This window comes from Agelaius tricolor, unplaced genomic scaffold, assembly GCF_023055355.1.
Source record: "Agelaius tricolor isolate 1412-34295 unplaced genomic scaffold, bAgeTri1.0.p SCAF_3, whole genome shotgun sequence".
In the NCBI taxonomy this organism is placed as follows: domain Eukaryota; kingdom Metazoa; phylum Chordata; class Aves; order Passeriformes; family Icteridae; genus Agelaius; species Agelaius tricolor.
The window spans coordinates 61,225,146-61,252,378 of NW_027269263.1; the positions used below are offsets into that span (position 1 = coordinate 61,225,146).

Below are 27,233 nucleotides of genomic sequence, written 5' to 3' on the forward strand. Positions count from 1 at the left end.
TTGAAATCAGTTAATCAAAGAATCTGAAAATTCATTATCACTTTGTCCTGACTTTGCTTAGAAGAGCTGTAAAGAGAGCTGCAGAGGTACAATGGCAGAGACAAAACCAAGCAGTAAATGGCAAGGAGTCAGGGATTTTCAGCTCTAAAGGAACATGGTTACTTTACACCTTCTTCTGTAACATGGATTGGATCATGATGGTAGGGAGACTATAAAAAAAGGGAGGAAGAGCTGGTACAGATGTATTCTGGAACAGAATTGTACAGAATACAGCTCCCATTCCTGTCAGAAATGTCCTTGTAATCTCTTGCTAGGCTTGAAATGATTCAGAGTGAATGTTGTCTTGATTCCTTCTTTTGGTTAGGTCCCTGGTCACGTTTGGTTTGGAAAAGTTCAATATACTGATGCTCTTCTTTGATTACTGAAGAGAATTTAAAGACACAACTTGCTAGCAATAAATAAATACAGAAATTCTCAGAGTTTGTTTTCCATCTTTATATATCAACTGCTTCTTGTCAGTTTTCAACCTCTGTAGCATCTGCTAATGTGCCTTACATTTTATTCCTCATAATTAAAATAGATCGATAATAAGGTTTTTTTAGTTTTGGTTGAGTTCAGTTTGGCTTTTTTAGTGTTCGCCTGTTCAAGACTTGAATAACTGAGGACTGATGTGGTTGTGTCCTTTTCCCATGTCTCCCAAGGAGTCACAGTATGACCTTGGCATGACCATTATTTCGACAGCCTCTCAGCTCCCAGCCTACCTTAGGGCTGACTTGTTAAATGGACTGTCAGGTTTTCCACACAGAAACATTGTTTTCCATTGTACAGTGGCATCCAGCCTTCATGGGGAGATTTAATTTCTCCTGACATTCAAGTAATAGCACAGGAGTATGTCAATGAGGGGGAAACTGCCCAAAGCAAAATTAATATGATCTCTAAAAGGTATCACAGACATACACTTATTGTCTTCCCTAATGTCAATAAATTTTCTCCTCATACTAATCTACTTCTGCTTATAATATTATCTGTTTTGTGCTAGAGAGGTCTCCAAACTATTGCCTTGGCAACCAACAAACATTAATCCATGTGAGATTTTCCTCTTGAAATACTTTCTATATTCGAAACATTATGTAGGAGGTAAATTGCACTGGAACTGGAAAAGATGTGCTGATGATTTGATTCACATTTTTTTCTGCATTTTGCTACAAAATACAGTCCTGGATATTTCTTGTGTGAGAACAAATTCAGCAGCAGTCCAATGGAAAAGGCTCCACTGGCCACGCTTGGACTGAACGTTGATCTGCCCCAGCAGACCTGCAGCATCCTGAACAGTCTAATGAAAGACCCAGTGACACAACACATTTCACTCCAGGCCTGAGGTAGCTTGTGTAACACCAGGTCCTACTCTGCTTTATGTTACCATTCTTAATTTCAGCTGTCACACACACGTAATAGCTCAGTTTCAGGGGACCAAAGCAAGGGTTGCATTTAGCTGGCAAGCGAATGTGCAAAAATTGGCACTTGCATCACTCCTGTATGTTAAAGCACTTTCCAGCTTGCATAGCTGTTGATGTATCACCTAAAAGAGTCTGTCAGAAAGCCCAGGCAAGCAAATAGTGTCACACCTTGGGCTGTCCCTGCAGGTAAGGCAAGCTCTTGGGGTTGAGGTCAGAAAGTGAAGGCATGTTGGAACATCAGCTATAATTAAAGACTGTGGCCTGGTTTGCAAGGCACCAAAATCAGTAGGAAAATTCTTACTTCAATTCAATACTTTAATTCAATAGGGTTCAGATTGCACCTCCAAAAAACAATACCAAGGACTTGAACCCCATCCAGAGCCTCAAATGGACCAAGGCAGAGGCACAACCAGTTTAAAGGACTGATCAAAGTCCACTGATGCTTTTCCAAAAGCTTGCAACAAGTGTCACAGAAGGGAGAGCAATAATCCAGGCAGGAGGTGACAGAGGTTTAGGATGCCTGTGATGAGGCCACATCCTAATGCTCCTGCACAAAGCACACTTGAAAGTCAAAATGCATGGAGAATATTTTATTCATAAGTGCAAACACTTTCTAGCATTTGTCAATGTGAAACAACACATTGCTCGGGTCTCTGAAGACATGATGTGAACCATAATGTGTGTTATTTCAAAATAACACATAACTTGTCACTAATTATTACTGTAATAATCTGTATTTGAATGAATCAATGGCAATACATACTTACAGCAAGGAAGGAGCAACTCTAGCACAGGAGAAATTCTGGTTTTGTATTCCTTATGGGAAATAAAGGAAACCTTTTGTAAATAAGGACCATTGTTCCAGACTTACCTCCCGAAGAAAGGTTAAGCCCCTCAGAATGAGTAGATGGTTTCCTTAACATTCAAATTCAACATGGGATTACCTTTTCAGAACTGTTTTCTATGCCTAGTAACACTCATATTCATCCATGGCAGAGCCTAGAGGACTGCACAGCTTGTTTTGGAAAACAGTCATTCTTCTTGTGTGACACCTGGAAGTCCCCTGATAATCTATAGTGTTCCAGTCAACTGATATGACAAACTACACCTGAACCCACAGACTAAAATTAAAAAAAGAAAAAAGGAAGAAGAAAGAAAATGCACAAAGAAAGAGTTTCAGCACCAATCAAAATGAAATGGGAACTGCTTCTCCTCACTAGAAATGTAAGACAGGCATATTGTTCACATTGGAATGAATGTATGTGTGTAACAAACTTGAATAATTTTCCAGCCTTCAGCCTTTATATCCAGAGAATTGCATAATATATAAGGGAATAATTTTGAGGAGGAAAATTTTCAGCTTTTGCATTTTATATGTAGTGGCATTATCACTTAAAGAATCTTTAAGATAGAAGGAAAAAGTAACCTTTTTAACTAAAACCATATTTTTTCCCTCCCCCTAAAAGGAATAGGTTCCTAAAGACATTCACTTCTCAGTGGCAAAAACAATGCAGTCAGAAAGGTATCAGGCAAGAAACGTAACTAAAGTTGCTAAAGAAACTAAATTTCTTGGACTTGTGGAAATAATCTGATTATACTGTTAAGGAATTTTCAAAATGTTTTAAAAAATTGTTTTTTAAATTTCTTTATACCAGAAAGCGAGAGTAAGAGTAATTTTCTTAGTGCTCAGATGTTTGTTTGAGCCTTGAACTAAATATTCTGCTATTTATCAGCTGTACTACTAGTTCTGAAAGTCCAGATAGAATTTCCTTGTGCAAAAGCATAGTCCTTGCTTTCAAACACATACAATGTCACTGAAAATAAAACAATGTACAAAAAGCCTGTACAGATTAGAGACTGAGGCACAAGGATATTGTCTGACATTACTTAATATTGTTTGAGTAAGATCCTGGAACTGAAGAACATCTATCCATTCACACATTAGCCACAAGACCAATCTTCCCAGCATTATTAACATCCTTGAAACATGAAGGCAAACACATATCTCAACTTATCAATGTCTTAAAAGATTTATTCTTTAAAAGTAGAACAAATGTTCTGTTAAGCAAACTATAACCAATAACAATACTCATTTTTAAAATAACGTATTGAATTAAATCAAAGAATCAGACATACATTTTTAATGCTGTTTTAGCAGCAATAAATGTTGAGAACTATGTTTTGACATTAACATGTAGCTGAATGTGTCAAGCTGGTTTGGAGCTTCACAACTCACATAGGAGCTTTAGGAAACACTGTTTCTCTGTGACAACACGGTTTCATAGCAGAAATAAGGAAAGCTGAGAAAAGTAAGGAATTTTTTTTTTTGTCTCAAGGGAAATTACAATATTCCAACATCTGTTTTCAAATTAAGTCAAACAGTCAAAATATTGAACTTCTCAGAGCGACAACTTAGGAAAAAAAAATAAATCCGGGAATGTGTGACCCTTGTTTTTTATCATTTTATCTATGTTTTTTCTGGTCAGGGTGTCCAACTTCCTTAGACTGTAAGGAGGAAAAATACACTCCACAGTTCAGCCGTGGCCAAGTCATATCCCAGAATCGAGAAGCCTGGAAATGCTTCTGGGTGTGTCCCGTCTCACACGGCACCCTCTGACAGTGAACTCCACCTTACACAAATGATAAACCTGCCTCATCCCTGGTGTGGACCTCTGGCCCAGGATTTGAGACAGAGCTATATGGCTTTTGCTATCCTGCTATCATATAATCCTTACGCTGATCTCTGAGTCTCTCAAAAGATTTTAATGTGAGTTAACTGTCCTGTTCAGAAAAGAATGGGCAAGAAAGAGAAAAACCACACAAACCTTTTGCAAACCCTGCTGCTACCCTGAACACACAGAGGTTAATGTCAGATGAATATAATATTATGTGCCTTAGATCAGCACCACAGTCCAAAGTAATGTTTTCATTTGGATAGAACTGGTGGAAAATTTGGATTAAACGGAAACTTCCTTTTTCATTGACAATTCATTTTGATGAAAAACGCCTGCCTAATCCTTGTAATACACTACCAGACAGTCCCATAAGGCAAATTCTCTGCCAGGTTGCTTCACTGCTTTGCCATTGCAGCTCCAACTTATCTGCCAGCTCCGAGCTGGGGAGCCAGTTGTGGTGGTAAACAGTGTGAACTGGTCAGTCACTCGTTTTACACATGCCACAGATCAACTCCTGCATGACAGTGCTTTTCCATTTACCACATATGCTGAACTGCATTTGACCTGGTGGTGAAAGGTTTCATTTACCATTACAGTCACTTCAGCTGTGCAGTCTCCAGTCTGTATGCTGATTTATGGATGGATGGATTTGCATATGGCAAACATCCACACAGCTTTCTAAGTTCACATTTATGCCAATAAATGTAAGGTCAGGGCTATGATCCTAGTATGAGTAATGTTTTTATTAGAAATAGCTCTCCTTGGGGTTTTCGTTGTTGTTGTTGTTGTGGGTATTGTTTTGTACTGTTTTTTTCAATGTAAGAATAGCAGTCCATTACAATTCCAGTTTAAGACATAAGGACACTGCTGAAGAAAACAAAGAAAACAACTCTTTATTTCTTCTTGTTATTCCTTCTTCCCTTCTTTCCTTTTTTTTTCTTGATTTTTCTTTTCTTTCTTTCTCTTTCTTTCTTTCTTCCTTCCTTCCTTCCTTCCTTTCTTTCTTTCTTTCTTCAGTCTTGCAATTTCTCTTTAGCAGGTGTGTACTTGGGGATCACCTTGTCTCTAGGTGCAGGACTGAGTACATGAATCTATGGCAAAATGTCCGCGCTGATCTTGGAGATGGGAACATCAGAACAGGGCAATCCAGCCAGACCAAAAGGCAGCCTCATGAGGAAGCCACCCTAATACTGAAGACCAGCCACAAATGATTAAGGAAAGAACACGAGGACAAGACAATACATAATTCCTTTCAGCCCTTATGTCAAAGCTAGAGAAAATTGTGCTGGGTTTTCAGGTGGGGGGATTTTAGTCAGGTTTAGGGTTTTTGCTGCTGTTTTTTGGGTTTGGACTTTTTTTTTTTGTTTGCTCTTTGGTTTGATTTTTGGGGGATTTTTTAGGGAGGTGGTTTAATAGCATTTGATCTCCTTAATTTGTGGCTTAATTAACTGACTACTGCACAAGGTTCATGGCTGGGTGGCTACAGTATCAACACTGCTAATACCCCTTACAAATACCCCTAAAGTGTCCTGGTTTTCAGAAAAATTTACAATAAGCAAGCTGTCATCTTGCCACAAGGTATCTCCAGCTAACATGAACACTGCCTTGATGAAACATCATGACAAATATTCATTCAGTCTTTGTTTCCTGGTATGAGCAAAGATCCACCTCCCACCCACATTCTGTAACAGATTTAGGAATGCAAGACCTTTCATGCTTAAATCATTCACTATGCAATGCAAACGTTTATACCCACTGAAACACAAAACACATCATTCATTATTTTGAAACTTAATTATGAACTAGACATTTACATTGAGGAGGAACTAAAAATAACTTGTAGCCGGGTGTGGTGTAATTTTGCACTGTCTGTGGATCTGGGCCAAGTAGGGGTGTGTAAATAGCTTCATATTTGTATACATTATGTAGGTAAATGCATGCATGCATGCATGCACCTAAGGATATTTCCACAGTTCAGAATTTGGTATGTTTCTTCCCTCTGCTTGGCATCACAGAGGGATAAGCTGAGCCTTGCCAGATCCAAAAAATCCCTTTGCAAGAGCAGGGAAGTGGGAGAGAGCTTCTGGTCTCAGTAGGACAGAACAGGAGAAGGAAGGAGTTTCTCATGTTGCATTTACACTCCATGTACCCTGGTGATGTACTCCATCACCCCACTGGGCTGACAGTTTTGTACAGATGTCTGGTGGTCACATGTCCTTCAGTTATCACTTGAACAGGATCAGGAGTTCCCTTAGAGCACGTGGTCTTTCTTATATATGAATCCCTTGCACGTGTGGTAATAAATAATGCAATTTCTGCCTTCCAACATCATCCATGGCCAGCATTACAGAAGCATTAGGATGCCTCTGTTCCAAGACATCACAGACTTACTCATGAGCTACTCTGTGGGTTGTTCACTGATTGCTAACATAATTTAAGTAACAGCTCTCATTAATTAAATTGATGCCCCTTACAGCCTACTGAAGAACTTCACAGTCAACTGCACCAAAACCAGAAGTTTTTTAAATGTGTTTCCTATTGGATTCTATGCCACAAACGGTTTCTGCTCCTATTTTTAATAGAAAATCTTATTTTTGCTTCCTTCTTTAAATGTATAGTTATCATAAAAAGTGAAAAAATTTAGTGCCTCACCACCCTCTAATGCATTTGAGACTTTCTGCGTTTTTTTAACATGTGACACAGACCACAATAAATTTTAGGGTAATAGAAGTGTCTGCACAAGTGGCTACATCTGAGTGGCTGCAATCTGAGATTCCTCTTGCTGTTTTGCAAAGAGCACTGAGAGCCCATTGACAAGATGTCTGGGGTGAGGGAGCACATGGCCCCGTGCTCGCCGTCCCACTTTGTCAGACTGATGTTTGAAAAGGAGCAGGGATTCCTTGCTCACTTGCTAGCCTTAGCAGCGCTTTGGAGTAGCAGGAAAGCAGCTCTGGAGTCTCCTGCTGTGGGGAGATCTCCTGGGCTCTCTCCAACAAGCTCATGTGAGAAGCAATCAGACTAACTTTCACTCAAAGTGCCTGGAGCACTACAATAAATAAGTAATACTCCAGTAAAGGATAAAAGTTTCCACAATGCTGTGCACTTTTTTGATGGATTTGGAATGGTAATTGAAACAGAACTGCTGCATTATGGAAGCCATACTCCAATATTGTGGTATTACTTTATCAAAAATTACTGTGCTTGAATCAGCAGAACTGCCCAATTTGGGCTCTACCTACAGTCACACAGATGGGCTTCTGCAGAGGGTTTAATGGAAAGACCCATTAACAGGGAAAATGGGACAGGGCTTGGATAAGAGATGACATTCCTTTCCTCAAAAACTCAGTTTAAAATTGGCTGGCCATTCAAAAAATCAGATCACATTCCTACTCAAACATCTACCAGACTAAGGGTCTTTCATAGTGACTTTAACTGATGTTTTGTCCCACTAGACATGAGGATACAATCAACCACAGCAAGGCAGGGAATGATCCTCTAGTGGAGCACAGCAGAAACATGGGATAAAACAGATTAAGAGGGATTATTACTGAATGAAAACTTTCATTTGAGTAGAACTACATTTTGAACAGTTTTTGCATCATTTCTCCTCATTAAATGGGCAGAGCTCAAAAATTTCAAGTGATCCCAACAATTTCTTGGGTTGATTGGTTGATTATTTTCCAAGTGAAGAATAACTTGCATAGCCTCTCAAAAGGGCACTTCACCCTGCAAGTGCCAGGTACATTGAAATCAAAAGGACTACTCATGTGAGTAGGAATTTGTTAGATCAGTCCTTTTTTGTTGTTGTTTTTAATCTCCTGGCAAATATCAAGACAAATCACATTTCATTACAGGAATATTATGTAATAGAACAAATCCCAGAGCCTTTGAATAACAGCCTTTTGTAAATCTAGTGAATTAAATCGCATTTAACTTTGTAAGTTTTTTGGAACAGTGTAACCAGACCAAATAAGTTCACAGAAGCTTTGTGAGAAAGAAGGAGTGTGCTGTAAATGATTACAGAGGTGACATTAATTATTTTCTGAAATATGGAGGTTGAATGAAATACATCATGGTATTTTAAGGTAAGCAGATGGAGACTACAAAACAGTATCAGGGAAATTATACTGGCAAACTACAGCAACATTCAGAAGCTATCTCATTATCAAGGGGTAAGTACATAACCCCTATCAATTTTGGAGGTGAACTTTACTTTGGAAACATTTTCTAGCCCTTGTACCTGCCTAATCACAGGTTTTGAAGCTGTTTCAGGCATAAAGGGCTTAGTAAATCATTGTCTCTCCATATATACACATGCCAATTCTATCTAAACAGAAATGAGGCACAATAAAATATGTAGAAAACTGTCTGACTCCGAGCCGAGTAAGATTTTGTTTTATTCTGTGTTCCTCATTTTTCCACTGTTTGCTTTTACTTTTTCACCTTTTTGGAGACAAAAAGAACTGTGTATTTTGAAGGACACATTTGGTTTTAAACTACAACATTCAGCTTTATGTAGCTGAGCATGTACTGAAGTATGGCAGCAGAACGGAACAGTGAAATGCTGGGCAGTTTGTAAGGAAGATTAAAGTAATGATTTTTTTGGCTGGCACCTGGGTCAGATACTGACATAATACAGAATAATACTCAAATCCTTTACATTTCTTTCACTCCTATCACACTTATCTGCCAGATATTCAATGAAGGTCTACATCTGCTTACTGCTTAGATCTTGTGCTTTTTCCCCCCCTTCATTGGGGGAGAAGGAAGAGTGGCTTTTTTAGCTTATCTTTTATGAAATATTAAAAGAGGCAGAAAATGTATAGTACTTGGAGACCTGATATTGCTTCTTAAGATTCATTTTTCCCCAAGTGGTCATTATTAGAGTAGATCAATTTAAGGTGTGGGAGTTTCCATACCAGTGAATAGGTTACAGTTTTATGGCGCTGCTTTTCACAGTACTTTGAAATGCAATGATCTTTGCCAGGAGCTAGCTAGAGAATTATTTACATATCCCCCTTCCTACCTCAGCTGACCATTCACATGCAAATGGGAACTTTGACAGCTCCTCCACACATTTATGAAACCCAATGATCTGTCCATTTTTCAACTCAGAATGAAAGCCATGACAATGCCTTAGAATAAAGGCCTGCCAGACTCTAGATTAGTTTCTTATTCTGCAATACTGAATATGAAAAAAAAAAAAATCCAACTTTATTGGAATGGAAAATTTGGGGAGCACAGTGAATGCCTATTAGTCATAAAATAAGTCTTGATTTCTTAGTCACCATCTGGGGGACAGTAAGTTTAAAACATATTTGAAAAGCATAACTGAAGTTAAGCTCTTGGTTTTTCCTCCAAAAAATAACTCAGCCCCTCAAAACGTGATTTTTAGAATAGGCTCAAGTCATTGCACTGTGGGCACCATGACATCAGAGGAGGAAAATGAAAAGCAGACATTTAAACTGGCCCTGCCAGTTAAACCCTGTGTTTGAAGAAACTTGACTTGTACTACTGAGCACAGTGGGTCCCAGAACAATTCACCTCTGCATTTCAGGAGGAGGTCCATGGCCTGGCCCTGCACATGCAAGCAATTGCCTCTTAAACCCTGAGATCTGACTGGGCAGTTCAGCTCAGGACAAAATTGTGCTTTCATGGTGATTATCAAAAATCATCACTATTCTTCACTCTCGCCAATTTTTACTTTTAAAGGAAAACTTGTCTTAAGACTTAAAGTCTTTCCTGGTGAGCTCTCGGTATCTTATAACCAGAAACAAGTACACATTTCCTTGTCTAGAAAGCTGTATTTCACCTCTCCTCATACAATTTACATACATTGATCACTTCCATATGTCTGGCATAAGGTAAAATAGTTTCTATGCATAGTAATGGGGGTGAACCTACAGTGAAATAAAATTCAGTATTTATCATATTCCTACATACTGGCAGAAAAAAAAAAATTAAGAGAGTGGTAGTTATGAGAAACAACCTTAAGGGGCTGTTTATGGTCTCAGCTATGGAAATTGTATTAAAAAGCTACAAGATGCATTGCTCAGACATGTCCTCATTCCCTTTGGTAAAATGTCAATTAGCAGCATCAGGGGTCTAAATATGCAGCACTGCAGTCACAGTTATGGTATTACATTTGGTTTACACCAGAATAGTTCATAACTGCTTCTAACAATACACATGGTACTTGACATTTGTCTCTCTGAAAACATATGAAAAAGTACTTTGATACCAGTAAACAGGACCTTTTCATTGCTCTCAGCTGGTCTGTTTACCAGCCTCAAGAATTGAACTTGGCTCTTCTAGCACCTGCAAAACTGTAAGAAAACCATGTAGCATGTGGCCAAGTAAGACACCATGGTTAAACACGTTAAACTACCAACTTGTGTCTGAAGTTCAAAAGAACATCAAAATCACACGAAAACTTGTATTTTCCCTGTGTTTCTTAATTAATGGCATGAAAATGGTTAGCTTATTACAGAGAAAGAATGCTATTCAAAACAACAATTACATCATGTAAGTGGCATGAGGAAGTATAAAAGCAAAGAAAAACATTCCTTGAGATAATTCACTGAAGATAAGATTTAAATGCTGCATTTAAGGTATGTGGAATATATGAAACAGAAATTTTATTTTCATAGGCCAGGCTGACAAAGGAAACAGGTGCTTTCTTATTTATTTAAGGAATGAGGATGTGAATCTTTCTGAGATGCAAAATTCTACTTATAAATTTATTATAGCACTTTATCCTTATTATTAGGTCTGAACTAGGGCTGTCAAGCAACAGTTTTCCAGTGAGTGAGTCACAAATGATAGGCAATTAGAACTGACTCAACTGATTACTGAATACTTCCCCAAGTGTCTAGGAAAGGTTGCCCTCATCCTGGAGAAGGCTGGGGGATATTTGGGGTATGGAAAGTCAAAAAAAGGATGTGTGTCCAAAGAAAGAGAAAGTTTTTGTCCAGAGTACCTTAGGAAGGAAAGACATACACTTGAAGGAGCCAGAGAATGTTTAGCACCAGTGGCTTGGTAAGTTATGTTCAGACTGAGTAAAAAGGGAGAAATTGCTCCTTAGTTTCATCTGATAATCACAAGAAAAAATAAACAAACAAACAAAAAACCTCAAACCACTTTTTATTCCCTCTTAATTTTAAAATATGACTATCAGCCATGATAAAAAAAAAACAAACCCTAGCTTAAACTCAGAGAAATTGCCCAGAATCTCACGAGCACACACACACAATTGGTAGACAACACTGCAAAGACTGAGCACAAAGGCTCTTCTCCAGAGCCACTGTAATCACCTTCACAGTGTGTTTAGCTTGAAATAGAGGTGGATACTCCAAAAATCATTTTGAAGAGCTCCTGTCTAAAATTGTCAGGAATATCCAAGTTAGATATGCTTCCTGGATAATAGGGATGTGTTTCATGTCATAGGTACACACAGCTGTGAATATTACTATTATAATCACTTTAAAGTACCTGTAAGGCCTTTCTGTGTTGATCAAAAATAAGTTCTGACTCAACTTTGAATACACACATTAATGGGATTATTCTGAGAGCAGGATACAGCTCTGAATAAGCATGGCAAATCTCTGACCTCCAGCAATTCCTCAGGAAATCACTTAATACCACTTTACAGGTGAAGAAGCTGACAGAGAATAGCCAAGGAATTAATAGGATTTCACATTTATGGTACTTTCTTTGATTCTCTTTACAGTACAGAGTTTCTGTGTATCATCAGCTGAGGTGGTGGGTTTCTGTTAATGTCTAACCTCCATTTGTAGGTGATGTAGGTGAGATGAAATAAAAACTTTCCTGATTTATGACTATTGTCCAGTAAAGAAGTGACTCCCAATTCAGGTTTAAAGAATGATGAAACACACAAATTTGTAAAAGGATGCAAGAAAAGGACGTAAAATATCCGGTAGTTTCCCATTACAGATGAGAAAAAAAATCTGAACAATTAGAATTAGAAATGTATGTAATTTTTGGTCTCAATTCTACAAGCTGCAGAGAAAAGCAAAATTATCAACATATAATATTGTTGTTAGTCCTTTAGAATGAGCTATTAAAAATTTCCTTCAATTTCAACAAATTCCTGAATCTTTTCACTTGCGAAGAAATCTCACTTGCCAACTTGTTGCAGGTAAGTTTTTATGGCTAGAGAACAAACAACTAGGAATACACATTTGGAACAAAAATACAGACTGAGGTTTACCAAACTGATAACCCAACAGCCAACATCCTGGAGTATTGCTTTGCTGATGTTTGTGACCTTGCAGAGAAGTGACAACTAGAGCTCTTTGGAAAAGAAACCACACCTTCCTGTACGACTGAATAAACACTTGATCTTGTTGGGTGGACTCTTGACACTTCTTGAAAAAGCAGCAATTCAGAATGAAGATATTTCCTAAGTCTGCAATTTGCAGGTACCTCAACATTTATGTTGTTGTCTACAAGGCCATCAGAGCAAGAAGTTTTGATAGAGTCATTCATCTGCTGTAGTAGAAGTGAATATGGACATCGTTTCTGCTGTCCCTCCCATCACTCAACAGGAACTGGATTTATCACATGGGCCTAGCAGGATGGAGATCTTGGAAAGGACCTCCTGTGGTGGAGGAGAGACAAAGTTTGCCTACAGATACTACAGAGCAATACGAATCATTATTGATATGACCTTTGTTGTGCTTTGAGAAAAAATGCTTCTTTAGGAGTCAGAACTATTTCAGACTACACATTCATGCAAAAGTAATGAAGTTGCACTAGGAAATCCATGAAAAAATTCAAAGTAATATTAACACCCTAAAATCATCACTTCATCTTAAGGGACCTCATTCTGTGCCTTGGCCACACGTTGGATCTGTGTCTACCAAAGAGGAGTTATTGCTATTCCAGCATCAGCTGGAGATGAAAGCTGTGCCCTGCACTCTCTGCAGCTCTTTTGGATGCTTGTAAGCTGCATTTATCATGTGATTCCTCTAGAAAAGGCCACCAACCCATCCCCCTTAAAGGCAGCTCTAAATCCTTTAAATTATCTCACAGAGCTTTTTTGTGTCCTTTTCTCATACAAGGCTGGAATTTCAAAAGGAGCCAAGAGGGGCCGTCAGAACCAACACGAGCTTTGCTTCATTAGAGTAAGGAGTAAAGGAGAGCTTTCTTTTTCCTCCTTCCACAAGTTAGATGAAAGCAAATAACTACTTCATTCCTCAGATTGCTCCCTGTAAGATCCAACTTTGCATGAAAATATTTATAAGAGATGAGAATTTTATTTGACTGTTCGCTTCTAAAGTTTCTGCAACATCCAGCTGGAGAGATAAGCAGGCAGCCCAATAAATGTCAAACAACTTTAAAACATTAGAAGAATGGCAAAAACTTCTGACTTTACTGTGTTTGGCTATCAAACAGCAAAGGATGAAAACTAGATGTGACACAAAGTAGAGTAGTGCTCACACATTTCACAGATTGCTGTAGATATGTCCAGTTCAAGGGGGATCTGTAATCCCCAAAGGGAGAAAAGAATCCCCCAAACTTTAAAACTATTCAGAATTTTTAGAAATCAATAAATTAGGTTTCATCCCACTCTCACTATTGAAATAGTTCAGCTGAAAAAATGTAGACTCAGGGTCAAGACACCTGTCCTTTGAATAGCACATATACACAAGGATTTTTATTTGCCAACCACGCTCTATGAAATTGAATCTTGAATATGTTTTTCTCTTTAAAGCGCAGAAACATTCAGACGGTAATGGAGCTAGCCAGGGGACAGCTTATTGAAAGCTCTAAATGATTAAGCCATTAAATTAGTAAAGCTCTGTAGCCCCAGACAGCCACTTCCAGCATGTGTCACTGGATTTGGGATGAGCTTATTAAGGAGGTGAGACATGGGAAACAGGAGAAGTAAATTAGGTAATTGTTTTAAGAGTGTGAAAAATGTAGCAGTACTGTTATTTCTATCTACACCGCAAGTTTGGTGCAAATTTAGACAGAGTCACAGGTGACCTCAAGATCACAGATACTGAGTTCTTATGTATATTTAATCAGCTCAATTTTTACACTGCTTTAAATACTCATTTAGGCAAAAACAGTTTCTTAAATTAGGAAGATTCGGATCAGAATACAGCTTAAGTTCTTCCATAGCAGTTAATCAGTACCTTCTTTTGATACATTCCCAGAGAGAAAGAAACTAAATAAATGAACAAGAAGCTTAATTCCTGTTACTGTCAATGAGAAGTGATGAGCACCCTTAAAGTCTCATTCAGACTGCCTAACCCAAGATTAGCTCTCTGGAGGTATCTCTCCTTCCCCTGAGAGTGAAAAGAGCCTCAAGTGGCTGACTGTGTCAGTCACAAAGAAAGAGAAAGACACCACAGAGAACCTCCTGTGGCGCAAGAGAAAGGTTACAAGACTCTTAAGATTCCTGACGCTCTCAACAGCTGGGGCCATCCTTTTCTCTCTTGTATATTCAGATGCTATCCCACTTGGAAAAAATAGGAAAAGTCAAGTAAAAGCACTATCCCCACAGTTATTCTCACTATTCACAGCTGTTACTGGAAGAGAGCAGCTAACCTATGGAAGGCTGTATGTGGGAGGACCGTGAACTTGCAGACATTTCTGAAGGGAGCTCTAATCCTGCAAGGGAAGGAATTTGCTGAATTGCCCACCAGCACAACAGCAGCAACAATTTTTACATGTAACCTTAGCTAACAAGAGCACCACAACAGGTTACAGTACCTCCATTAAAAGTTTGACATGGAACTCCCAGGGTCCACCCCACACATTTGCTTAAAAGTTAGTGTGTGGGAGCCTGAAAATAATTTTACCCTTTTTAGTTGTCAAACAACTGGAAAATGTCACAACCACTGACACCGCTTAGAAGGATTTGTTTTCTTCTCAGTCACTTAGGCACTGCCTCAGGTGAAGATGTGATTTTGCTTCAGATTAACTGGGGTCAACTCAGGCTCCAGCTGATGAAGAAAAGGTTGAAAATACTGGAACAACTTTGTATTGCAGGCACTTCCATTGTAGCGTTCCAGGTATGCACATGAGGGAAAAGTCTGTGGGCCAGAGGAAGTAAATAAAGAAGATTCTCTAGCAGCAGCTGTGGGCATTACAGGCCATATGCACAATCAGTGATGAAGCAAACCAAAACCATATTAAAAGGATCACAGTATAGTAATGCATTAAATTAAAACTGAAAAACACTTCCAAGAAAAAAGCACGAGTTAAAAATACAAACAATTTCATGGCTTCTTTTCAGGTGGGAACTCCATGGAAATTCTTTCTGTGCATACGGAGTTGCCTGCGGGAGAGATTATAAAAAATAACCCATTTACATTGTAACAACCTGCTATGAGTGGGTTTCTCATTTTAAATACTGTTTTGCTAAATGTTATGGGATAAGTATACACCTGAATAAACCCCAAGCAAATAGGTAAGTACCTCAGTCCTGATCAAAAGCTTCAAGCACAGAAGTAAATTTTAAGGCAGATTTCACATATCAGAAGATTCACCGAGCTCAGTGTAACTATGGATATTTAAATTCCCCACTAGGTCAGTTTTAAAGATGCTGTTACAAACAACACAAATAAGTGCTGCACACCTTGTCTGCAGCAAAGGAGTAGAGTTTCCATGGCTGTCAATACAGCACCTTCCATGAATAATTCAGTCATTTGCAAACCATACACTAAAAATAATTATAGAGAACTCCAGCTTCTCAGAAAAGTGAGGCTCTGTAATTCAGAAACCACTTTTTCCACTAGAATTAAATGGGAAAGTTGGAAATGCAAAATGAGAATGCTGGGCTAGGTTTTCACCCTCCTTGTTCCAATTACACTGCCAGTCTCAGGCCCTAATTAGCTAGCTGAAAATTTCCCTATATAGGCAAGATCTGAGCTTAGGCACTTCCTTCATCAGCTTTTCTCTCTTGTCAGCCTGTGAGCTGTCAGAGCCAGGCAGGGTAGTCCTACCACCTCCCTGAGAGCTCCCAGGTCTTAGGAAGACCCCAATCAACCAGCTGATAGAAAGACCAAGAAATAGATCTTCCCTGAAAGACTCATTATTTTGGGGCAAATAAAAAAACCTGACGTGGCTATGGATGCACCTGGTACCTTCACTGTCCTGCAGCCTCCTGCACTGACTGAACTGTGAGGTCTGAGAGCACTGGAGCTGTGCAGAAATTTTGTCACAAATGATGGAAGGCGGAGATGCAAATGTCCCTGGTTTACTTTCCTTCACAGACTTCTTCCTAAATCAGGGCTGTTCTCTCACTTTCAGGCATGTCAGAGAGGCTTTTCCCTCAGACAGTACTCTTACAAGATAGTTTAAGCAAAGGTTTTTAAGCAGACACCTTGAAATCTGAGACAAACTCCAATACTGGTCCCAGCTCAAGAGAAACAAGCTCCCCTGCCAATATTTCTCTCCCCATTTCCTTCTCCCACTTTGTCCTGCTTTCCCAATATTTGCAGAGGTATTGAATTGTGAGTTATAAAGTTTGAAGGAAAGGAAAAACCACAATCAAACCCACTGGCAGGTCATCAACTACAACCAGACTGGGTGAACAAACTACAAGCCAGGTATCATATTTACATTAGTTACATACAGGTAATTCAGTGTGGTGCCATTCCTCCCTCATCACCCCACGTGGGACAGATTGGAACAGACAGAAGTTTTGCCATTGCTTTCACTAGGGCCAGGATTTCATCTGGATAAAAATCCATGCTATAAAATTGTAAATCAACTGCACATCAAGGATGGAGTAGTTGTCACTATCACTGCAACTTTAAACAAGACACTTACTTTTAATATGGCTTGAATTGAAGCCAGAGAGTAATAGAGCTAAATCTGTGTGCAATGCTTTTCCACTTACTTTTTCTCAAGTAATATGTATCCAATTGAGCAACAATAACAAAGGAGAACCACACATGTACTCTTGCAAAACATACTTACAGCATTTAGTAATTTTCAATAGACAAATAAGACGTGACAGATGGATTTGAGAAAGTTGGGTTGACAAGATTTACTCACGTGGAGGCAAAAATCAGGGTTGCTTTATGAAAAAAATCTGGAAATCAAGGAATTGTTAATGGAAACTTTCATTGGGCTTATTTGTTTATATTTAAAGGGTACTATAGCTGGTTCCATCTCTGCTATGTGCTGTTCCCTCCCCATGCAGAGGACAGCAAAAGAAAATACAAAACAATAAACGATACAAGAAATCCATCTGGAGTTAAGGTTATATTTATTGTTTTAAACTTTGCACACTCAACTTGATCACCATCTTTCTGAGAACTCTGTGCTCAATAGGAGTTTCCTGAACAGAATCTGTGACCTGGTGACACAATATAGAGACTTAAAACCAACATCAGAATTGAAGTCAATGGTATTAGAAAAAACACACCAAAAAAAAAAAGGCAAGAACAAAGCCCCCTACACTCTTTAAGGGATGATTCTTTTTCTTTTCATACATCAACAATGACATTTCTTTTTACTCTACAATAAGGACACAAAGTCTTTGAAGGACACAAGAAGAGGATCTCAGTGGTTGAAGAGCTCAACAGAGCTTTCAGTTTTATGGCTGGTTGTACCACATTTAGGCTATGATCCAGCATTAAGTGACTTCAATGAACTTTGGATCAGGCTTTTAATCATATCAATTCCTTTTGACTGAAATAAGGAGATGAGTATCATCTGAGCAAAACCTTTCCAATCCACGTACAAAGATGAAAATGCTCGGAAACTTTATAAAGTACAGGGCAAAACCCAGAAGCCACTGAACAGGAGTTTCACCACAGATTTCAGGTGGACAAGGATTTCCCTACTGCTCTCCTCAAATTTCCTTTCTTTAATATGGCAGCAGAATCCAGGTGATGTAAACCAAATAACCAGCACTCTGTTTCACAATAAACAGAAAGAATCTTTTCAGATCACAGATATGGCCTCAACATATGCACTTAAAACACTTTCTCTGCCATTTCCCATCCAAACCATGCCCTGTATGATGCTTCTAATCTTCTGCAAGACTGGATGATACGACATTAAGAGGAAGTAAGAACAGGAGCTCACCAAAACTTCTGTCCAGCAACCCGGGAAATGGCAGAGCTAATACGGGGCCTTTGAAAGCAAGTGACCATAGGAAATCAAGGTTGGCAGGGATTTAACCCTTCATGACTCATTTTGCTAACTTTTTAAGCAAATGCCTGAGCTTTTTAACCATGTTTGACATCTAATTAGTCGAGACAAACAAGAAGTTAAAATACATCCTTGATTTTCTTTTGAAATAAAGCACCAACAATTAGCTCCAAGGTATTTGTTTAGCCAAACAACAAGCATACATCTTAACAGAAAGCACAATGACGGTCAAAGAAAAGTGGAGTCACCTGGGTCGTTCTTTTCACCCTGCATGTTTGGGGTTTTTTTTTTCAATATCGTAAGTTTATTTTACCCAACCACATCTCTTCATGGAGATGAGGAATGGGTAAGTAACTGAGTAGCTTCTTTTTCTACTTGCAAGCAGTTTAAATAGAGATGAATCACTTGGTATCACCTAGTCACATGGCGGTGAAGTATATCCAGAGAGATAAGTATTAGCATGTGAGCTATTCTGTCAGTGCCTAAAAGACGTATTTTCAATACCCGCAGCGCTCAAGGATGTTCCTACGCAAGGTGTTAACACTGATCTGTGCACTGAGCACTGTGCTGGAAGCAAAATTTCTCTGGAGAAGCACCAGCTGACAAGGCTTAGTCTTCCCTGACTAACAGTGATATCCCCATACCTGGGATCAACGCAGCAGCACTCTCCTATTGACCTGGCCAAGCGTTTACACCAGTACTTAACATTAGCATGCAAGCAGTCCCATCTGATTTTTAGAGTTACACGTTTGAAGTCAAATATGTGAATCAAAGGCTACAGTGTGAATTCCTATAAGTCTTCAGACTTCAGTTTGCTTTGGATTAAGTACACATTTCTGTCTTCACTAGATAGGAAACAGGGTTGCTCGCCATTTGAACACATTTTTGTTGCACAGTGACCCACCAAGTATGAAAGAGTTTTGATGTTCAACTCAGTTTCCTGTCTTCCTCATATAGGACTGACCATACAGCAAAATTTGATATTTGATATTTTAAAAGATGAAAATGAGAGTCTTTATCCCAGCAAGAGCAGAACTGGAAAACAACCAATCGGCAAAGTAGCAAAATATTTTTTAAAGGGTCCACAGATACAGCACCAGCAGGGTGGAAAAAAAAAAAAAAACTAAGAGAAAAAAGAGACAAGAAAAAAAGAAAACCACTATCAGTCACATTTGGCAACTCTTTGAAATTAGTTTCTGTGCATTTAGCCAATATGAGCAGGGGTAGCAGACTTCAGCCATAGATAAACTTTAAAAGGTGAAAAAAACCCCAACAATAATTAGTTAGGCATTAAACCCTTTTACAGGATATTTTTACAGCATTTATGCTTCTGTGTACTCATCTGAGTTTCAATATGACTGCAGAAGTTTGGAAGCAATTAAGAGTTTTTTAATGAGTTTTCTGACATGACATGTAGTTACTGTAGAAGCTTTCTTTAGACTCCATGACTCAAAAAAGCCAATTTTGTGTTAAATACAATTTTTTTTTCTCATTAACAGACTCTGAACCCCTTAAACTGTTCTTTTCATTCATATATTTTCAAGTTTAAATACACACAAATATGCACATATGTGTTCTTTAAGAAAACCCGGCACATGCATTTATTTCACACAAAGCATCCAAGTTTTGCAGGTGCTTAATTCTTTATTTCATCTGGAGTGTGAAATGACGCCTGCCCTGTATCAGAGAGGATCTTCCCCCCTCTCATTTGCAGCACAAGAAAGATGAAAAAAGAAGGAAAACGTATTCCTACTGGCAGGAGATGTACTGACACTATGCTGTAAACTGAGATTGACATCTATGACCAGGCATGCACACACATGTTCTCTTTTTCCCTCTGTAGAAGCAATGTGTCATTTTTCCTCTCTCCTTTCAGAACCGTAGCTGCAGCTCCTTCTCTCAGCCATCAATAATCTAAGAATTATGAGGAGGCAGCTCTTCAGAGAGATGTGTATGTACCTAGGTGTACAGCTCTCCGTTTAAAAAAATACTCCACAGCTCTTACATTTTAAACTTCTTTCCCAGTTGTACATTCTCCAGATTTCATGAATTGTTCTGAAAATGTACTTAGAGTGGAACTATGCTGATAAAGAGAAGAGCCTGTCTACTTCACTGCTCTCCTTTAATACTGGCACTATTATACAAAAGTTAATTACTGACAACTGCAGTGTGAGTGGCATTACACAATTTCAAACATAAACGTAATCTCACAGCTCTCTTTCTTCAGTTACACCTTCCCTGTGATCTCTAATGACACACATCAGACTACACCAAAAACAACCCTGGTTCAAATAAATCGCACTGCATTAAACATCCATAGGCAGCATTTTCTGGTGCCTAGCAGTCCTCTCCTCCTTTTCTGGACTGATCTGTTCCTTTCAGTTTATAGTTTCTTGGCAAACCCACCATCTACTGCTTATGTTAGGCATCTGATTGTCAGATTTGTACAAACTGAATATTCATGACTTGAAAATTAACCACTTCATGCCTAAAATATATTAAAAAATATATATAAATCTTTATCCATTCCATGATGTTTAAAGCAGATCTGAAATTGTGGCTGCACTGCAAGCTCAGCACGGGGGAAGTGAGCTGGGTGGCCAAACGCGACTCATCGTTTTGAAGAGTAAAGTCCGGTGAAATAGCACAAGACTGAAAAAATGCTCTAACAGGGATCTGCACGATCCGGAGTCCTCGTCTGCAATCGCAACTAACTCTTCTTTGTCTGGGTTTAAACTGCCTGGTACCGACCGCAGCACGGAGAGGCTTTTTAAGAAAATGTTTTCAGGAATTTCTTCTAATGTCAGTTTCCCCTTTGGAAGATAAGGAAGAGCAGTGAGGAAGGTGAGGAGGGAGGGAGCGACGGGGCAAAGAGAAAAGAGGTTCGGAGGAAAACCGAGAATAAGAGAGAACAACAGACTTACCTTTATACGACAATTTGAGCCTTGGCACATTATTCTTCACATGCTGGCAGTTGACTCTTCCTGCTAGTAATACTCCCAAGGAAAGCAAGGCAATCCCCCTGAGCCAGCCCATGCTGCAGCAGCCACCGTAGGGTCCCCGCCAGCCGCAGCCGTGGCGCTCCCCGTCCTGCCGGGCGCCGCCGGGGAACTTCAGGCAACCTGGGGAGCGGAGGTAACAGGTGATGGGGGTGGGCTCCGCTCCGCGCCCGCCGCGCCCCGACGCCGCTGCCGCCCCGGCCCCCCGCTCTTCTTCTCCGCCGCCGCCGCCGCCGCCGGGGCAACTTGGAGCCCCTCTCACGCACACGCCGCGGGCCGGAAAGGGAGGCAGCCCCCGAGCGGCGTGCGGCGGGGGGGCGGCATGCTGCGGGCGGCGGCGGCGGCGCGGGCCGGGGGCAGGGGCCGGGGCCGGGCCGGGCCGGGCCGGGGCGGGCCCCGCTCCGCTCCGCTCCGCTCCGCTCCCCCGCGCAGGGCGGGCGGGTCCCGGCGGCGGGGGCGGCCCCGCGCTCCCCGCGCTCCGCCGGGGACACCGCGCTGCCCGCGCTCCCGGAGCGCCTGACAATGGATGGGAGCGCCGGCAGCGCGACCCCCCCCCCGCCCCCCCGTCCTTCCCCGGCTGTCACAGCACATGCAAGGAGCTTAAAAAAAAAAAAAAAAAAAAAAAAGGGAAAAAAAAAAAAAAAAAAAAGAAACGCATCGCGGCAGAGATGAGAGAACAGAAACCTCCGCTCCGCCGCGCTTGGGGAAGGCACGGAGCTAGACATTTCACCAGCTGTTTCATGTCATTGTCCAGGTTGTTCGGTTTGGTCTTGCTTGGTTTGGGTTATTTGGGGTTTGTTTGGTTGGTTGTTCGGGGTTTTAGGGGTTTTTTTAAGCTATTTTGCAGTTCTAATCAAAAGATGCACGTCCCACTTTAAAAACAACAACAGCACAACACAGCCCACGACGTTGCCACCCACTTAAATAACAGCTCCTGCCCATAGAGTAATCCTCTTCGGGTTGTTCCCAGTTAAAAACAAGTAACAAAATCTCCCATCAGCAGAACTTTACCACTGAAGCTTTTAAAGCCTTGTTAGGGAAGGTTGCTGTAACCTCCCTCCCTCCCCACCTCCAGCACTACTCCAATTCAAGGAACGAAATTCCTAGTAAAGCCCACTTCAGCAATCAGTTCAAGACATGGACAGGTCTGTAGGGGCTCATAAATTACACAGGGGTATTCTCTAAAGTGTTCTTACCAGTTGAAAATGTTCCAAACCTTCCAATCTCTAGGACTGTGTGATTATTGTAATATATTTTTGTGCAATTAAACTAGATAAAGATTTTTTTGTTTGTTTGTTTAGACAGAAGGACACACAAAATCCCCAGAGGTCTTTAAGGAGGTGTAAATACAAACATATAAGCAAACTCAAGCTCTCCCCTCCCACATATCTGAACAAACCCCCTTCTAGTCAGTGGTGGTTTATTAAAATCTCCATGCTGTGCTGAATATCAATGTAATGTGTATTTAGGAATGTAATGTCTTACACAGATATGTATCCTATGTTACATTCCTAATGCAGTATTGACAGAAACACTGGCAATCGACCTTTGTAAAACATTGGCATCATCAAAGTGTGATGACCCCTCTGTATTTCATTCTATGGTTTTCCAGAGCATGGGATTGCTTTATGGTGACAGAGTCAATGGCATTTCAGTGGGAGTCTCTTCCTTCCTTTTACCACTATTTACTGTGGTTTAAAAACCAGTTATCTAGTCCCACTGATGGTGACCACACTACACGCTGAATTACACAAACACAGCATCTCTCTTCTGTGTTCAGACCTAGCTGCTAAACCAGCATGTAGGAAATAGTTTCCAATTTAGAAGTGAAGTTCATAGTTGAAAAAGCGGGTGTCAGTATAGTTCTAATTAAAATGTAAAGGCTTGTGCAGAACAAGGCTCTGCACTATGCTACTATGGTAAAACAAGGGCTAAAATTCTGTCATTGCTGCTTTCATTGCTTGATATTCACACACCAGTGGAAAAGAAGGGGCTTTTTCCCTCTCCTTTTTTAACAAATTCTTCTGCTTCCTGAGCTTAATTCATTAATCCTGTGGCATTGTATCTGCCAGATTCAGCAATTCCATTGATCAGCAGCATTGTTAAGAAAAGAAAATAAAAAAATAATGTTGATTTTGGTCATTCCCACACTTGTTATCCTGAGCATTTTCATGCTTCAGGCAGTGGATTAGAGCTCCAAAATGACAAGAGACGCCTGTCTGTTTTCCATGGATTACTTGCTACAGACATTCACTCTGCAAAGGAATTCATGTCACTTTGAGATTATTTGGAGAATTGGCCTAATGAATTATCCTTTTGTATTGAGCAAACAATTAGAAACAAAACACAAAAGATGCACCATATTCAGGACTTTATAAAGCACATCATTTTACAATGATGTTGTTACACTCAATTTACTTCTAGTTGCATAAAGAAGGCACAGCTACTTCTTTTTTTTCTTATAAGAATATAACACAAAGCTAAAAACCTATCTTTCTCATGTAGAATGAAAGTGTAACACTCCAGACTATTTTACATCAATCAAATAAACAAACCACATCCCCAGTCAATATATATTTTCCCTAGAAAACATATGGATTGGATACAATGAACATTTGCTTATCCAAGATTGCATCTGAGAAATATGACACAGCATTATTTAAGGAGGGATGACAGAGACTTTTCACATCCTTCACGGGAGAGATCACTCACTTTTTGCCTTCCTCTGTGGGATATGACAGTCCAAAGACATAGAGAAGGGTAAAACCTGATCCTTGTGCTATTTAGCTCTAAGTAGTGCTAATCAGCTAGTCAGGAGAGCATATGCTACACCCCCTTATAAGGACAGGGGCAATGGCAGCACTTCAGTGGTGCTTGAGGAGGCTTTATATCTCACAGGCACCCATTGCCATATGGTGCTTCTGCCAAGGCAAAACTGGGCTCTGCTTGGAAGGAATGACTTGGCCAACGCTCTTACAGCCAGTGCCAGAAACGTCAACTCTGGGAATTTAGGGTGGGCAACAACTCACTCTCAAATAACAATCTATTCACCTTTTTTCTTTGGTCTTTTTAAAGAGGTCTAGCTGCTGAATTTAGAGAGAGGCAAAAAAGTAAAATCCAAACTTTCTCAGTTCTTCAGATAATACCCTTAGCCCCTGAGGAAATGAAGAACACCCTTATTAGCTTAATGAATTTTTCTGTTATTGGGAAGCAAGTTCAAAAAGAATAACAGTTCTTCTGCATGTTTTCCCATATTTGTTGCAGATTTTATTTTCTGTAATGGTATTTATAAGACATTCTATATAGTGTTTTATGTTTAAACCCCAGATAGGCCCTTGTGAGCTCTGTTTAACATTTCTGCTCTCATGCTGTGTTGCATTATTATTTGGAGGTTTTTTATGCCACCTTCCAATATGTGCAGCAACTTCACATTGATAGATCTCACAAAAAGTTATACTTGGACGGTTCTGGGCTTTTACTGCTGACCATCCATGCAGAATTACTCTAACAATCACTTACAATTTGGCATCGTTTGGTGCTTCTCATTACTCAGAAATAGTGTTACTTGACTCATAATTACTTCAAACCTTGCTGCTTGCTGTGATTTTTATGCTTAGAAGCTCTTGAAAGCTTAACTGCTCTAAGAAAGTCGTTAGTGTGCTTTAGAAATGTACTTCTGTTTTCAGGATTGTTTCCTGTGTTTTGGATGAGTCATTACTTGTTTATATGGATGTGATCAGGTCCTTCTCAAAACTACGCAGGACTTACCAGAATCCAGTTTTGACACTTGGTACTCATCCAGTAATCTTTGAGACAGAGATTTCTTGGGTTGAGTGTGCAATTTCTGGCTAAAATCAGAGAAAAAAAATCAAAACTTTTCATTCTGCATCTGATTGCTAAAAACCTCCTTAGAGAGCACAATCATGCAGGAAATGTGAAATCTTCTCGGATACACTCCCTGCTATTTTTGTCTATAGCAGGTAAATTGCTTGATAAGCAGAATGTTTACAGTTCTGCAAAGGGTCCCTTTGAAATTCTCCAGCTGTATATATAATGATTCTCTGAAAGTGCTTTCAAATAACCAAATCATTATTGGTCCAAAAGGAGGCTTAGTCTAGAAAACAGTCTTAAGTGCATTTTTCATTTGATGTGTGAGAGACCCAGAATGCAGTGTCACAACCTCAGAACTTCAGAAGCAAAATCTCCTGTAAGAATATCCAGATATCATCTACCACATTTTACCCTTATGTCACAGGCTGCCACTCTCTCATGTGGGATGCTACAAACTTATTGTGGGAACATACTAGCAACATGGTGAACAAGAATGTTTAGAAATTCTCCTTTTGGGCATATGAAAGGGGTTGTTTTTAATGCAGTTTCAGTGCATGCACCTGCTAATGGAGTGAAAAGAATAATCAAGTGGTGCTGTGGAAAAACAACAATGCAGAGGAACTTTGGATGTCATCCTCTCTCCTGAAGGAAATATATCATGAAGCTCTACCTCTGAAGTTCAAGTCCTTTGCCTATGTAAGACAGGAATCTAAACCTGGAATCTATTTGACGTGAAGCTTAATGCTGACACAGTTGTTTTCTTTCTCTCATGGAAGAAGAAAAAAACAAAAAGGAGGAAACCTATAAAAGGCCTATACAGAGAAGAAAAATGCTTCTGATAGCCAGACCTGCTGAACTGGATATCAGCTATTATTTTTACAGTGTTGATGATTATCACATTAGCTTGAGTGGTTATAAGTATCTGTTTCCACCTGTTTTTAGGGGATTTAAAATTCTGTTGAGTGGCACTTTTTGAGTTCTGAAGCAATCACAGAGCAAATTTATTTAAAAATGCATCGGCAAAAAGAGATGTGCAGGTGTAGAGTTTAAAATTTTGTGAAACTCGGAGTTGCCAAAATCACAGGCTTACATTTAGATCTGGAAATATTCTTACTTTTGGAAGTCTAGACAGGTCTTTTCCCAGCTTTCCCTTGGGCTATGTTGCATTTGGTAGCCTTATTCAAATCTCCTCAATCTATATAAATCCGTAACATTTCTTATTATTGGATGTGATTGGGTTGCTAACCACACCAGTCAGTGTCTGCATTCTCTCAGTAACACTGCATCTTACCATCTTGTCACAATCAACTTTTCCTTCATTTCTCAGGACTAATGAGACTGTACTCTGTGTGATGCTAGTACTTTTGGCAGCATAATGGGATCTGTATCAGTATGATGTGTTTTATTCACAATGCATTCAGGTCTATTAAACACCTCATTAAATTCTTCAAAAATTTTCTTTGCATCCTGTTCTGTAGACAGGTTATATGCCTGTCTGAACAGCAACATTTTCAGATTGCTCTTCAAACCTAAACAAATCTTTTCTATTCCCTTGGCCTCTGTTGCCTGATATTCATCTCAGACACAGATGTACAGCACCTGTGATATCCAGAGCCGTGGTAAGAAACCCACCTTAACAGCTCAGTGCCAAGCATGTGACTTTAATAAGAGTTACAAAAAGGTTATTTTCCCCAATTCCTGGTATGGGTCAGTAGCTTCTGTTTTCAATGGATTAACTCCAGGGTACTCATGCAAATTGAACAAAACTTCCAAGTCTTTTAACTTCCAAGCACAGAGACTTCTGTCCCTCTAATTGCTTATGTTTATTGGCTGTTGGGCCTTCACTGAGGAAATACTGGACATATGTTTTTTTTACAGGAGATGAGGGAAATGCAAAGAAATATTTGATGTTCTAATTCTTCAGAAAAAAAAAGCCAATTCAAGAAAAATCAAGGGGAAGGGAAAAGGGAAAGGGAAAACCAAAGAAACAGCAGCTTGTGGGAGAAGTCAAATCAAGCCGGAAGGTCCCCTCCCAAATGACCAGCTGCAGAATCACTTGTTTCTCTATCCCAACAGATTTAATGGCTGGTGGATCTCTGAAAAGACAGATTATAAACTAGTTCTCTCCTTTT

General features: G+C 39.7%; 1 protein-coding gene across 2 annotated transcripts in view; it reads right to left on the reverse strand.

Moving 5' to 3' along the window:
• SEMA3A (semaphorin 3A) overlaps positions 1-22,112 on the reverse strand; it is a 165,409-nt gene extending 143,297 nt beyond the window's left edge. The window contains exons 1-2 of one of the 2 annotated variants that reach the window (XM_071424035.1): positions 21,955-22,112; positions 21,196-21,393 (exon numbers count right to left, since the gene is read on the reverse strand). In XM_071424035.1, coding sequence (XP_071280136.1) covers positions 21,196-21,393; positions 21,955-22,012 — 256 coding nt within the window. In that variant the 5' untranslated portion in view covers positions 22,013-22,112. Of the gene's footprint in view, positions 1-21,195; positions 21,766-21,954 lie in introns of those variants that run through there. The other variant, XM_071424036.1, reaches the window with a different exon arrangement.
• Positions 22,113-27,233: the final 5,121 nt, after the last annotated feature.